At 56.2% G+C, this 15,316-nt stretch overlaps 1 protein-coding gene across 3 annotated transcripts; it reads left to right on the forward strand.

The window, feature by feature from the left end:
* Nucleotides 1–2,761: 2,761 nt before the first annotated feature.
* Nucleotides 2,762–15,087, forward strand: CMKLR1 (chemerin chemokine-like receptor 1). 3 transcript variants are annotated; one of them, XM_084217486.1, is made up of 3 exons: nt 2,762–2,949; nt 9,616–9,706; nt 10,145–15,087. In XM_084217486.1, exon 3 carries the CDS (start codon nt 10,225–10,227, stop codon nt 11,311–11,313), a length of 1,089 nt encoding a protein of 362 aa, XP_084073612.1. In that variant the 5' UTR covers nt 2,762–2,949; nt 9,616–9,706; nt 10,145–10,224; the 3' UTR covers nt 11,314–15,087. The 3 variants fall into 3 exon arrangements, with proteins under 3 accessions (XP_084073612.1, XP_084073614.1, XP_084073613.1); XM_084217488.1 differs by having other exon boundaries at nt 10,148–15,087; XM_084217487.1 differs by lacking the exon at nt 2,762–2,949 and adding an exon at nt 7,159–7,595.
* Nucleotides 15,088–15,316: the final 229 nt, after the last annotated feature.

A 15,316-nucleotide genomic window follows, 5' to 3' on the forward strand; every position in this document is an offset into this window, starting at 1 on the left:
TGGGTGATGCCACAGGCGGGGGAATCCATGGAACAGGGCCCAGCTGTGCCCTGGGAATGTTCCCATCCATCCTCCTCTGCCAAGGGTGGGGTTTGGGAGCCGAGAATTCGGAATTCTCGTGGGTGTGCATTGCTCAGATCCAGCTCCTGGCACAGCTCTGAGGGAAGCACGTGGGAAAATGGGGGGAATGATGCAAGATTGGAGGTAAAGAGAGGCTCTGTGAGAGCGTTTGGGGGCTGAGCCAGGCGGAGATCCCTGACCTGGCCATCCCAGAGGTGGGATAAGGTGCCAGCCTCAGGAGCACAGCGGGTTTGGCCTCCCTGTCCCAGCCCTGCTGTGTTTCTGGGGCTATTTATAAACTCGAGTTGCACAAGGTTGGGGCTGGAGAGTTTTTTTTTTTTTTTTTTCCGTGGTTGTATCAAATCAGCGAAAAAAGGGAACGGGAGCCGTCTCCTGAACATCCTGTCTGTGGCTTCTTTATTTGCGCAGCGAGTTTGCGCTCGGATCGGGAGGCGGTGACGGGATCCGGAGCTCGGCACCGCAGCGGCTGTGGAGCCAGGGATGAGCTCCCTGGGGGAAAGGCAGGGCAGAGTTAGCCCTGGGCATAAACCCAGCTCTAAAACCCGGGATTTGCTGGGATATGCAGTGGGAGCCTCCTGTCTTGTCCTCGTAGCTGAGCTCAGCTCCTTTTCCTGCCATTCCCATTTATCCCCACGGCTCTGCCCGGGGCGAGGGAAAGTGCTGCTGGATGCCTGAGAAAGCTCCCCCGGAGAGGGAAAACTTCCAAACTTCCTCCAATTTCTTCCCCATTGAGTGCCACATCTGTTTCGGGATGAGTCAGGCGGGTTCCCAGCGCCTGTGTGGGAGGGAAGAAGGGCGAGAAGCGGAGAGGTCGGACCTGTCGGGCTCCGGCCGCGCATCCCGGCTCGGCAGGGAGCTGCTCCAGGGAGTTTAATCAGCCCAAATCAATTTAGAGCTTTAATTGCTTTGCTCGGTGTGGGTGGCACTCGGCGCTTGCCAAGGACATGACAACTGCCAAAGGCTGTGGCGCCTGGAATCGCCGCTCCCGACGGCCGCTCCTGCGCGGATCCTGCTCCATCACCGGCCCTGGGAACGGGGATTTGTCCTTCCGCAGGCGCTGCTGCCGGCACAGGGCTTTGCTGAGCAGGCGCTGCCAGTGCCCCGGAGGGAAACCCCAACCCACAAACCCTCGGGATGAGAAATCGCATCCCAAGTCAGCGTGTTTTCCTTTCATCTTGCTAAACACAGGGATCAGCGTGAGACCAGGATCCTGCACCCTGCCTGGATGATGGGAAGTGGCAGGTGCCTGGGGAAGGAGGCAGTGCCAAGGGGTGGGTCGGTTCTGTGGGGCTGCAGAGCTCGGCCTTGCTGGGAGCACTGGGATTGTGCCGGCTCTTGGCTCTGGACCCCTCGGAGCCGCCGGGATTTTGGTCATTGCTCGACGTCCTGAGGTCAGCCCTTGGCAAGGCCACGTGCAGGAGCATCCATGGCCGAGCATTCCCAGCCCCAGCAGGCCCTGGGGTGGTTTTGGGAAGCCCAAAGATCCCCACCAGGTCCCAGCTGGTGCCACCCGGAGCTGCCTGGGCTGAGCATCTCTCGGTGGCACTGTTGGACTCCGGACATACAAAAGGAAATCTCATCGCTTTGTGGTTGGTTTTGTCCCTTGCTGGCTGGATTCAGGATGTTTTTTGCTCTGTCTTTACAGCTGAGAGTAATTAATTAGCCTTAATTAGTATCCTGTGGTAGATGAACTTCCTTTCTGATGGGGAATGGCTGGTGACAAACTCAGGGCAGTGTTGCTTGAGCTGGGGCGTCCCAGTGGGGCAAATCCTGTTTCTTTTCCAGGCTGGAGGAGGGTGAGGGGGCATCCCTGCCAAATTTTCATCTGTTTCCTTGTGCTGCCTTTGCTCCCAACCCCTGCACTGGCTCTTATCCTGCTGGGATGGATGCTGGGACTGGGATGGATGCTGGGGCTGGGATGCCTGAGGCTTGGGAGCGCGGGATCTGCGTGGGGAGGGAAGGAATTTTCCCAGTGCCACATCAAGCCCGGGGTTATCCAAACCTCCTGCTCTGTGTGGGTGGGGGCTGTGCTGCTCAGTGCTCCCAATCTGGGGGGCTGCCCCAAAAATCTCTTGTCTGTCACCCTGAACCCCATCCCTGCATCCAGCCTTTCCCATCCCTCCTACCCAGGGGGCCCCGGAGCCTCTCCCAGCCCCTCCCTGGCCCCCAAAGAACTTTTCTTGCAGGTGTCAAAGGGGCTGGGGTGACAGAGCTGCCACCACAGAGCCTCTGCGGGCTGGGGGGGCTGCCTGGAAGCAGCTGCAGCATCCTGGTGGTAATGAAATCCATCGGGAAAAGCAGCCCCTGAGCAGCAGGAGCGGCGTTTGGGAGCCAGATTTTGCCTGAAGGGAAGTGACTCAACGTCTTGGAAGGAGTTGGGGGCGGTGGGGGGGAGCAGAGGACAGCGCTTGACCCAGGGTGGGGACAGCACAGCCAGGGGGGCTGGCAGCCACCTGCCTCCCGTTGTGCTCCCGGCTGGAGCAGCATCCCCGCGGAGCGCTCAGGGCTCCGTTATCCCTCCGTGGGACGGTGCGCTGCGGCCCGGGGGGCGGCACAGGAAAGGAGGCCCCTCGGGAAGCAGCTTGTTGCTTCCTCACGCTGGGTTGTGATCCAGGCCAGCGTTCCCAGCTCCCGGCGTCACACCCTCTCCCAGCTGTTGCTCGCCGAGCATCGGCGCTGCCAAGAAAACCTTGGTGATGGATGCAACTCCCTCCCCGCTCCCTTAAAACCGGCGGGGAGCGGCACCGTGCCTGTGTCTGTCCCGGCACGCCGGGATCCGCCTGGGAATGGGATCCCGCTGGCAGCCGGGGCACGCCGAGCTCGTCCTGCCCAGCCTGGAGCAGCGGGACAGCGTTGGCACCGCACGAGGTATCGGGAAAGGTCACTTGGAGGGGGACACTGGGGGAGCAGAAAGGACAGGATGGGGTGGCAGAGCGATGGGGCAGATCCAGCCTGTGCCGCTCCCCAGCCAGGGCCGTGTTTCTCATGGTTTTTATCATTTTGGGCTGCATTTCCCACTGTCCTGGGGCAGCTCCTCTGGGACCTGCCACAGGTGCCACAAGTGTGGAATATCCCGGAGCTGCCACCCCATCCCGGGGATCCTGGGAGAGAGGGACACCGGGGAGCCGGTCACGAGTCCCCAGCCTGGTTCCACAGGGGGATTGGCACATCCCTGCCCGGTTCACACTTCTGGGGCTTCTCCTTTCCCCGTAGCAGCCCCACGAACCGGCACATCAGCATTTTTTCGGCCCTGATTCAGCTCGGGGATGTTGCGACACCGAGTTGTGCAAAGCTGGCAGTGCCTCCGATTCCCCTTTTTCGGCTCTCACGGGAGCTGCTCCGCGTGGGACGGGGTCGATGTCCCCACCTCAGGGGACACGGCGGCCTCGAGCTCCCTCCCACCTGCCACCATTCCTTGCTGGCATCGCCCCCTGGCCCCTGGTGGTGCTCTCCCAGCTCTGAGGGATCTGGGGTTTGTCCCCTGGAAAACTCGTGGATCTTGGTGTCAGAGAGCAGCTGGGGGCTCTGGAGGAAGGTGAAGCTCTTTCACAGCACGGTGCAGCTTTTGCTGCAGGTGTTTTGCATCTCCCTCTGGATGAGCTGTCCTGGCTCAGGGCAGGGATTTGTGTCCAGGGATTTCTGTCCTTCCAGGCTCAGCTCATGCAGAGCTGCACTGTGAATGCCACTGGCAATTTCCAGCTCCTGGCAGGCACAGGGTTGAGGTCAGGATGGTTGGGGACAGCTCTTGGCTGGTGACCCCCTCTCTTTGGGGGTACAAACCAGGCCAGGCTGATTTCCTCACTGGTAGTGCACTGTGGGATGGGCAGGACCTGATGAGCAGCTCCTCTTTTTCCCTGCACCCCAGGAATGGCTTTGGGTTCCCCCTCTCCTGTGTGTGTGAGGCCAGGAGCCTCCCAGGAGCAGGGCATGGATTTGGGGTGCTTGGGAGCAGGGATGAGGGGCAGCTGGGCTGGAGGAGCCCAAGGGGACCCTCTGGCTGTGCTCACAATGAGGGACACCCAAACCCTTCCCAAAGGCTCCCAGGAGATTCCCAAGCCACTGTGGGCAGCAGAGGAGCCGTGGTGGACGGGACATGTCACTGCTGCCACATCCCCTTCTGTGTCCAGCTAAACTCTGCAAACTCAACATCCTCCCCCAGAGCTTCCCCCTTCCCCCTTGCAGCTCTGCTGAGGCCAGCAGCTGGTTTATTCCACGGGCTGCATTTATTTTCCTCATCCTCCCATCCCATGTGCTTCTCCTCGGGATGAGAAAGCTCGGCAATATCCGTGTCAGCTCCAGCTGGATGCCAAAGCCACGAGCCCAGGGTGGTTCCCCTGCCAGCCCTAACGGGGCTGTAGGAGAAGCAGAGATGTCTTAATGCAGCCCCTAAATGCTGAAAATTCCTTGGGGATTTATCCAGCTCAGGTAAACACCTCTGGGTTTATATGTATTTGTTGATTTGTATTTTTTATAGGGATTTGGGAGGAAGGGTTTGCTGGAGATTTGCAGCCAGTTGAGGTTTTTTGCTGCCCTGTTGTTGTACAGCGGGTTTGGAATCTCTGGGATCCCTCTGCCCTTCACCCCAACCCCCCTAATTTTCCCTAATATCCCAACCTCTTTTGGAAGCTGGGCTTTGCAGCCTGCAGGGTGGGAAAGCAGCACAGAAGGGAGAGGAGCTGGCAGTGCATTTGGGGGGGTTGATGCCCTGACAGTGTGGCAGTGTCCCCTGGCTGGGCACAGGGAGAACAGGGTGGCTTTTCTTTGCTGTGCTGATCAGCATTCAGCTGGGGACACAGAGCACAGCTGGGAGGATGCTCCCATGGATCCAGGGTGACTTCCTCACTCGGGAAGGGGGGTGAACCTGCTGTCCCCAGCCATGCCACATCCCCTGAGGGGTCACGTCCCTCCTGCAGCCCTATTTCTGTTTTCTTGGGTTTCTTTCCCTTTGTATGCCCCGAATCCAGGGTGATGTCCCCAAGGTTTTGTCCCCTGACCTAGCCCAAGCCATGGTTAGGGACAGCATCGCTGCACTGCTGGGATGTAGCAGGGAAGATGCTTTGAAAAAGGGAGGTTTTATTGTCTTTTTATTGCCTGAGAAGTGCCAGGAGAAAACCTTGGGTTATTAGAAGAGAGTAGAGGAGATGAAAGAACTTTCATTATCTTTGAAGCCAAGTCATTTTGAGCAGCTCAGAAGTACAAACTGCCCTTTTTCAAGGAAATCTTTGCCTGTGTAGGTGCAAACGCCCAAAATTTTCCCCTTTAATCCTCAAACCTTCCCAAGAACAGAACAGATGGAGCAAAAGGCTGGGATTTTACGATCGGGGTGGCTCTTTCAACACTTGGTGCCAGGGAAGGCCGGGTTCCTCTGCCAGCGTTTCACCCTGGGAGGGGCCTTTCACGACCCAAATTTTGAGGTTAAACCCCTTTTTCTGGCAGGATTGGGGCGCTTTCCCCATGCAGGTGACCCCACACTGTGGCCAGGAGGATCTGTGGGATCCATCCCACCCCATCCCGACCCGTCCTGCTCAGCCTGGCTGGCTCTGCCCAGATAAACACTGACTCATGTTTTTCTGTCCCACCCTGGGCACAGCAGCTTTTTTAAGGCTGCCTTTTCCAGCTATTCCCTTTTTCCTGTGCCATTCACACGGGTGTGGTGCAGCCTCAGGGATGCAGGGACAGGCGGGGGATGCTGGAGGCTGCCTGGGGGGGTCCCAGATCCAGGCTGGAGAACTGGGATGTGCCTGAGTGGATGCAGGTAGGGATTAAGCTTCCCACTGCCCTCTGTGCCTCAGTTTCCCCCATAGCTGTGCCTCCTCCCTTTGCCCTGAAGGGTCTCCAGGTGCTGGGGGAGGTTTGGGAGAATTTCCAGCCCGGATCCTCGCTGGCAGGAGCTCATTCTCAGCCTGCTGCTGCTGCTCCCACGGCATCCCACATCCCTGTGCCCTTCCCAGCCTGCTGGAGCGGGACAGAGGGGTCAGGGTGGGTGGCAGGGCTGGAATCAGCCAGGAGCAGCTTTTGGGCAGGCTGGAGCTCGGGGTTTGGAGGTCTGAACTCCCTCTTGGTGGGCTGGTGGTCGATTTACACTGAGGAATGGGGGCTTCATCCCGGGTATCCCGTTGGGGAGTGGGATGCTGGGCAGCCTCATCCCTGTGGCATCTGTTGCCATGGCAATCACCTGCTAAAATAAATGGGAATGGGAGCTGGGTACCCAGAGCTGCTTTGCCTTTTGGTGCCTTGCTCCCTGAGATTCCTGGGAGCTGGATCCCTGCAGGAATGTCCCTCCTGTGTAACCCTAGGCTGGGGATTGATGGGGTGGCCTCGGGTGCCAGCTTGGGATGGGGTTTGCATCTGCCTTCCCTGGGGCATGGGGTGCCATGGAATTCTCAGGGAAGCTGGGATCCAGCCTGAAGGGTGGGACTCAGCCAGAGTTGTGAATCCCCACGGAATTGGGACCAGCACCTTGCCACGTGTCCCCAGGGACACCCCTGCCCTCCAGGGACACCCCTGCCCTCCAGGGACATCCAGGACTGTGGCAGGGCTCGGTGGGGGCTGGTGCCAGTAGCTCCAGAGGAACGTGGAGGTCCCGTTTTGTCCCCAGCCCTTCCCACAGCCGAGCTCCAAACATCTGCCGGCAATTCCCCTCTCCCGGGAAGCTGCGCCGGAGCTGCCCGCGCCTCCCACGCCCGCAGGAAGCGGGTTTGGGGTTTGGGGTGCGCTGGGAGCTCGGAAACCTCAGTGGGAAGAGGAGAGGGAAGCGCTCCAAGGAAGGAAAGGCAGAGCAGCTGCCGGGGAGGAGGCGGCAGCCGGGCGGGCACGGACCCGGCTGCTCCGGGGGATTCGTCTGTCCCGTGCCGGGGAGAAGCATTTTCTAGGGGGGACAAACACCGACCCCAGGGCTCCCCCAGTTCCCCCAGAGCTGCAGAGCCAGCCCTGGCAGGTCCCAGCCCGGATTCATTTCATGATGTGGATCAAAGCTTGATGCACTTTGACAGCTCAGGCAGGATCTGATGTAGTCAAAAGCTGCTCTGCTGGTTTGATTTAATTTAATTTGATTTGATTTGATTAGGTTCTATCAGTTCTCCTCAACCTGCCCCGCTAAAAGCCTGGCCGGCGGGCAGGAGGCGGTGCTGGCAGCCTGCCCATCCCTATAAACTCCTGGAAGCGGGGCTCTGGCACCGCCCTGCCCGCTGGGATCCGCTGCCCGAGCATCCCCTGCCCTCGCCGTGTCCCCGGGACGCCGATCCCGCCGCCTTTCCCCGCTCACATCCGTCCCCCGCCCGTCTGCCTTGGCCGGGGCAGAGTTTTTTCGCCCAGAAAAGCTGGATTTGAACATTTTCTGCTGTTCTCTCGGTTTCCTGTTGCCGTCCCAAGAACAACATCCCTGACCTCATCCTCCCCCGGTATGCGCCGGGATGCTGCCGGTGCTCGAGCCGCCCGTCGGGAATCCCACCCGGCCTTCCCTGGGTACCAAGACAAACACAGCTGCGGGAATGACGGAGAAAAGGCTATTTTGGGTAAATCCTCTGCTCCTTTTTGTTGAGGTAGGAGGACAAAGATGAATAGATTGAAGGGAGAACAGTGGTTTTGGCTTGAGCAGGGAACTTTCAGCCCAGAGAGAAGCAATGAAACACTCTTAGTATTATGTGGGTTTTTTTTTTTTTCTTTCCTCCCAGACTTTGGAGGTTTTTTTATGCTGTGAAAAATGAGGAGGTTTCATGCAGCTGATATTCTCCATTTTTGGGAGAATTTTGGAGAGGCAGGTGGGAGTTGGCTGGATGATTTTTCAGCAGGTCTGGGCTCCTGGTGCCCATCCTGCCCTTCTGGAATGTTCATGGGGGGATTGGCAGCTGCCTGCTGCTCCTGTGGAGTTTGGGATTGCTCCTCATGGGCCCTGGAAACAAACCCATCCTCTGCCAAATCCCACAGGGAAGCAGAGTCCTGGTGTTCCCATTGCTCTCTGCCATCCTCACCCCATCTGGGAACAGAGACCAAACCCAGCAGAGCAAAATTAACAGAGAATTCAGATAAAAACATCCAATAAAATGAGCTTTGGAACGAGCTGAAAGTCATCAGGCACAGCAATGAAAAATTATAATAAAGGGAGGTTTTACATTAAAAGCATGGAAGTGGACAGGGTGGGAAGAGGAGGGGGAATTTCTCCTGTCCCTCTGGATCAGGGGCTGAATGTGGGGTAAGAGTGAGGGGTGGGAGTGTCTCTCTTGCCCCATGGATGACACCACAGTGGAAAAGGGGGCTGTGGAACAAGTCCAGGGAGCTTTGGGGTTCTCTGGGTGAGGGGAGGTGGGGATGGGATGGGATGGGATGGGATGGGATGGGATGGGATGGGGTATGATGCAATGGGGTGTGGTGCAACGGGAGGCAATCAAGTGGGATGGGATATGAGGCAATGGGGTGGGGTGGGATGGACATGGGGTTCTGGGCTCCCCCACCTTTCTGGAGCTCTGTCTTTGGGGAAGGGGATGACCTGAAATCCTTGTTCCATAAAGCAAGGCCTCATTAATCAACATTAACATCTCTGGGAGAGTCAGTTCTGCTGATTCTGTTCCTTCCACCGGATCATTGGCTTTAATTCATCTCTGTGGCCATCAAGGTTTTCCTGGGACAAGGCCTCTCCCCAGCTCCAGCTCGTTCCCAAACTTTGCATTCAACCCTCATTTGTTCTGGCTGCTTATCGTGGCCAGGGGGAGGTGACAGGGTGGGATTTCACCCCTGGCTGGGGACTCTGCAGCAGCAATGGCAGGAAGGAACAGCAGGAAAAGCCCTGGGAGAAACAATAGCTTCCAACACAAACACCATGGGAATTTCAAAGCAGGGCTGGTGGGAGGGTGATGCTCAGGGACCTTTGGGGTGAAATTCCTTGGGAACAGGGAGGGTCCTTGGGCGTCCCCACGTCCCTCCTGCGAGGACACGTCTGGGTGGGATGCTCTGTGCTTCTCTGTCAGGCTTTGGGGAGTTTGGTTTCAACCCCCCTGACCCAGGTAGGGGTTTTGTATCCTGGATTCTCACAGGGGAGAGGTTGAACACCCTCAGTCCAGGCTCTGGAGCCTGGAGTCTGACACTGGCAGGTGATGCTGCTGGTTTGCCACAATGAACATATTTAAACATGCAGGGCATCAACTGAATGAGGAAAACAACCCTGTGAGAATGCAGGATATAAAATAGATCATGCAGATGATGTGCATCTCATTTATACCTTGAATTAATTATTATTAAATTATTAGTAACCTGTGGTCGATTGGTTCTTTGTGTGCACCTGAGGATGCTGCTCGTGTTGGGCACTTGGTCAGACAGTGCAGGATGGGATTTCTGTCCTGGATTATCCCAAAAGCTGCTGGGATCATGGCAGGACCCCACCTTCCCTAGACTGGAGGCGAGGAGGGTCCCCAGGCCAGCACAGTCCCCCGAGGGAGGCTGCACAGGGTTAATTGTTGCCACACCCTGATTGGGTTTCCTCCCTTCACCCCACATCCGGGGGCGACCGGCCTTTCTTTGATCCTGGATTTGATGTTACAGCTCATGCCTTAGGCCGGTGTGGAAGGAGCTGCCGCTGTGCCCTGGGACACTGAAGTGTCACCTGTCCCCCCTCCCGACAGAGAGGAGAGAGGTGAGAGGGTGCCTGGGGTCGGTGGGGTGTGTGGGGAGCCTCCCTTTGGGCTTTCAGTCCACTTCAGTACAAAAAAAAAAAAAAAAAAGAGGCGTCACAATATATTGCAGATTGAAAAGAGCTGTTGATGAGCTGCTAATGAGCATTATCCCGGTTTTCCCCCTGGAAGTAGGCGGGTATTCAATGATTTCTGCAGGATGAGGCTGCAGCCACATCCTGGTGGAGCTGAGGGACTGAATCACGTCCTGATGTCTCACGGATGGGGGTGGAAATCAGGGAGGAGCTGCGGGAGCATCTTGTTCGGGTCCGGTGGGGTTCTCATGGGATCCCCCATTCCTGCGTTTGTCCCTTCTCTCCCTGTCCCCAATTCCCACAAGTGTTGGGGGCCCTTGTCCCTCCCACTCTCCTCTCTGCAATTAACACCAAGTGTTTGCTCAGCAGGGGGAGATCCCTGGCTGCAGTCCCCAGCATCCCAGCTCCCCGGAAACCACACGGACCAGCCGCCATTCCCAGGGACGATGGCGCTTCCCAACCTGTCCGATTACCTGGACGGCCTCAACAACAACTACAGCGACTACCCCGACTACACCTACGAGGACACGGGCAGCGCGTGGGCAGAGCCGGCCCACGACCCCAAGGACATCACCAGGATCCTGTCAGTCATCATCTACACCGTGTCCTGCGTGCTGGGCATCCTGGGCAACGGCCTCGTTATCGCCATCATCACCCTCAAGATGAAGAAGTCGGTGAACGCGGTCTGGTTTCTCAACCTGGCCGTGGCCGACTTCCTCTTCAACATCTTCCTGCCCATCAACATCGCCTACACGGCCATGAGCTACCACTGGATCTTCGGCACGGTCATGTGCAAGCTCAACTCCTTCCTCCTCATCCTCAACATGTACACCAGCGTCCTGCTGCTCACCACCATCAGCTTCGACCGCTACGTGTCCGTGGTGTTCCCGGTGTGGTCGCAGAACCACCGCTCCACCAGCCTGGCCTACGGCGTTTGTGTGGTCATCTGGACCCTGGGCATCGTCATGAGCTGCCCCTCGCTCGTCTTCCGGGACACGGCGCAGACCCGGAGCTCCGTCATTTGTTTCAGCAACTTCTCCCTCTCCAGGAATAAATCCTACGAAGGGCTGGCGCTGGTGAGGCACCGCACCGTGAACATCACCAGGTTCCTGGCCGGCTACATCCTCCCCATCACCATCATCACCTTCTGCTACGTGGCCATCGTCTTCAACCTGCGCCGCAACCGCCTGGCCAAGTCCAAGAAGCCCTTCAAGATCATTGTCACCATCATTGTCACCTTCTTCCTCTGCTGGAGTCCCTACCACCTGCTGAACCTGCTGGAGACGGTGCCCGACGCCGTGCCCTGGTCTGTGTTTGAGATCTTCATCCCGCTCACCACGGCCCTGGCAGCCTCCAACAGCTGCATGAACCCCGTGCTCTACGTCTTCATGGGCCAGGACTTCAAGAAGTTCAAGGTGACCCTCCTTTCCAGGCTGGTGAACGCCCTCAGCGAGGAGACGGGGCACTCCAGCATCGTGCACAGGAGCTTCTCCAAGGTCTCCTCCATGACTGAGAAGGAGACAACAGTTGTCTAAACTCAGCCTGCAGGAGGGACAGAATCCCCTGGTGCTGGCACTCTCATGGTGACCAGCCCTGGTGTGGTCAAGCATTGTCCTGCACTGTCCTACAGCCCATTTTTGACTGCTGTTGCTGCCTGGGGGCTGGCAGGGGATGGAGACCCCCAAGGTGTGGGGAAGACACAACCACCCTTGATCCTGTGTGGGATTGCAAAAATCCTTGCACCAAACTAAGAAAATATTTTTGGGAGTTCCCATCCAAACTGTGCATTGCCTGACCCGGGAAGGGCTTTCCTGGTGTTTCCAGAGGCACCATGGTGGGTGCAGGATATAAGGAAGGCACCTCCTGTGCCATGGCCAAATTGGTGACACTCCTCTGCCCCATGTCTGTGTGGCTCCTCATGGTAAACTCCTGGGGTATTTTGGTACCAGAACAAGGTGTTTGCGACTTTTTTTGGGAAGTGTCCTTACGAGGGGTTGGATTATCCCACCTCAAAGAACTGGGAAGTCTCAAATGTCTTCTAAGTGATCCAGATGCAGGGCCACCTTCCAGTGTGGGGATTGGGCTCACACACAGGGTCACCAGCATGGAAAACTGGGAGAAGAAAGAGGGAAAGGGCAATTTGAAATGTCTTTTTAACCCTCCTTTTGATGGGCACATTCCACACGGTACATCCTGCAGGAAAGATTGGTGTTTGGGACCAGGAACAGGCCCATGAGCTGGGAATGAGCTCCTGGGGAGGACCTGCTGTCCCCTCGTGCACATCTTGGGACACTCTGGGAATGTCCTGGGACGCACTGATCTCTGCAGCAAAGGATGGGCTGAGCCACCACCTCAGTCCAGTTTCACACCAGTTAATGTTGGAGCTCCTTCTCCATTAGGGCTCCTTCACCCCAGCCCTGGTGTCACTCTCCTTTATGTGTCACTCCCTGGAGCTGGCTTTGGGCAGCCCCCAGTGGCCCTGGGGACATTTCAGGAGGTCCCTCTGGGAGCTTTGTGCAGGTTTTGGCAGTTGAGAATCTGCTCCCAGATGCCTGTAAAAGCTGAAATATTTATTTATAACTTTCCTTGAAATCAGAAAATAGAAAATAAAATGGAGAGACGCCTCCAAAGAAAAGGCAGGGAGCTATTTCCAGGCAGCAGATCCTGAAATCCTGTGGCAGGAGAAGGATGGCAGGATTTCAGGATGCCAGGATTTCAGATTTCAGGATCTCAGCATTTCAGGATTTCAGATGGATTATCCGGCGTCCTCCCCGCCCCGGCGCTGTCTCCCTGCTCCACCTCGACCTCATCACCTCCTCCATGTGATGGGACACTCAGCACCTGGATTGTCCCTGTGTCTCCTGGGGCTGGGATGCCCCCACTTCCCTAGGGAGCACTGCCACACGTCCCTGCACCACAGCACATCCCATGGCCAAGCCCAGGGCTACTCCCAGCCCTGATCCACAGAGATTTTTCCCCCCAAATCCATGCTGGATCCATACCCATGGAAGATGCATTGCCTAAGGAGGCAGCAGGACCTCCCTGGTGGTGAGAGGAGGCTCCTCTTGCTCATTTTCCCCAGTATTTAATTAATCTTGCTGGAAGGTTGCCAGGATCCCATTAGGAGTGGGATAAGACAGATGGGATGCACAGGACAGATGGACACACAGAGACACACAGAACTTGCAGAGGATCTGTTTAGGGGGCAGTGGGAACAGGATGGACCCAGAGCCAGCAGCTTTTTGGGCTCAGGGTTTGGAGAAGGCCTGGATGTGGGAGCAGTGGGATGAAGCCTCAAGGACTGGATGCCATCCCACAGCCCCTCAGGTTGGTGCTGGGATGTTCAGAATGGATTCAGGATGCTCCTCCCCAATTCTGGTGTCTCTTTTTTCCAAGCCCATCTGTTATTACTCCAAACAGCTTTCCAAATAAACCCCCAAAAAAACAAAAAACAAAAACAAAAAAAGCAGTGCCTTGGTACTTACCCTGGGGGTTTAAATCATCCCTGTAATGGCAGCTTGGCAATCCCAAGTTTCCCAAATGTTTGGGTGCATCTTTGTAGCTCTTTGCTTATTTAATAAAACCTCTGTTTTCCTGACAAACACCTCCAAGTGTGGAGTGGGAAGGATCCCAGGGGGGTTTTTCACTGAGCAGTCACTTCCCTGTGTGTATTCCTGAGCCCTGGTGTCCAGTTTGGAATCATGGAAAGAGGGATTGAGTGACTGAGGTGGGATCTGAGCCTCTTGGGTGGGCTTTGGGAGCTCTGCCATGGATGATCCAAGTGCTCCACCCCAACATCCATCCAGACACCAGTGCTGCTGCTCTGTCCCCCCCTGTTCCTGATTCTCCTCATCCTGCCAGGGTTTGGGAAGAAAAGGAAAAAATCCACTGAGTTTTTTCCTGCTGGACCCTGCTAGCTTTGAATTAACCTCCCCAAAGAATATCAGAGATTTCTGTTCCTGTGTCACTCAGGCAGCAAACAGCTCACCCAGGCAGCATTTAAAAAAGCACATTTTTATATGGCTGTAAAATAGAAGCAGGGGGGAAAAAAATAACATTCCTCAGAAAACTTCAGCCTCCTCTGCCAGGTTTTTCTTCCCGTTTTGGCAGAGTGGCAGAGAAATGCAGCTCAGTATCGCCCCAGTTCCTCTGATATTCCCAAAATACTGCAGGAGCTGCAGCTCTGGAATCTCCCAGGCTGCTGAGGATGGATCCTGTCAGCATTCCTTGGGTTTTTTGCAGTGCTGGATATTTTGTTGGTGGAGGGGAGGGGGCTGCACGCCCCCAGAGCGTTGGGAAGCTCCAATATATTAAATCAAGGATCCTTGGATGCATCCAGGTGACCCCAATCCCACCCCTGCACTGCTCAGCTGGAGACATCCTTAGCTGTTAATTAACAAAGTCCTCTTGATTAACGGCAGCAGGAGGTTAATGACCACGGGCAGCTCCAGGGGAACGTGCACAAACTGGAATGAGCATCCAGGGAAAGGGCTGGGCGGGAGCTGCAGCTCCAGGGCTGGTGGTGCCGGGATCTGCTGCCCCTTTTGGGGCAGAAATCAGTGAAATTGGGATGCAGCTGGATTCAGCACCTCAGAGCCAAGGGGGGAGGAGGATGCAGAGCCACCATCATCCCATGAAATCTGGAATTTGTGGGGATTTTAGGGTTTTAGGTTAGGTCAGGGCTTGTGGTAAAGAAGAACAGCAAGTTTTGGAGCTGGGGCACAATCCCCCCATCCCAGAACCCCCATCCCCAGCCTTGGAGCACCCACACCTGTCCAGGCCCTTTATCCCAAACCCTGGGACCCCAAACTTCAGCCCAGCACCCCCATCCCCATCCCTGTGATTCTCAGCCCACACCTCCCAAATCCCGTTCCCAGCCATCCCCCCTCTCCCTCCCCCAGTTCCCCATTGTGCTCTGGGGTTCAGCACCCCCAGACCCCAGGGATGTTGTTGCAGCCCACTGGGAGCTGTGGCAGGACTGATCCTCACCCAGCACACCCCAAACCTGCCCCATTCCCTCTGCTGCTTCCCTGGATTTACCCCCCACCCCAAACCCAAGGCTGGGTCTCATTTCCTGGGAGAAATTGCTCTGGAATACAACAAACCCTGCTCCTGTGGAATGTGTTACCATCCTTAATGACAGCTCTTTTTCACTTGGCTGTCATGGCCCTAAAATAAAGCTGTGTTTTCCCTCTCCCATAAATCACTGCCTTTATTCCGAATTTGAATGAAATTTAAAATTAAAGAAAAAAAAAAAAGAAGGACTAAACGTGTTCCCCTCTCCCTTTCTCAGAGCCAGGCAGGTTGGAGCCAGGTTTAAATTATCCCTGCTGTGTTCAGGCACGTTGTCAGCTGTAAATTTTAGGGGAAATAGCCAAGCTGATACATAAACCTGTTGGTTTTGTCAGGGATGGAGGTGGCTGCTCTCAGATTTATGTCCCATCTCCTTATTCTGGGCTTTTTATGGAAGTTCTGCTGCTGAAGGGGGGTGGTGGTGGGGGGGGAATTTCCCTTTTTTTTTTTAAATTTGGGAAGAAG

The sequence above is a fragment of the Fringilla coelebs genome (assembly GCF_963513975.1).
Source record: "Fringilla coelebs genome assembly, chromosome: 17".
NCBI classification, from domain to species: domain Eukaryota; kingdom Metazoa; phylum Chordata; class Aves; order Passeriformes; family Fringillidae; genus Fringilla; species Fringilla coelebs.

Coding starts and splice junctions, on each gene's coding strand:
- CMKLR1 (XM_084217486.1), top strand. CDS start 10,225: ATGGCGCTTCCCAACCTGTCCGATTACCTGGACGGCCTCAACAACAAC.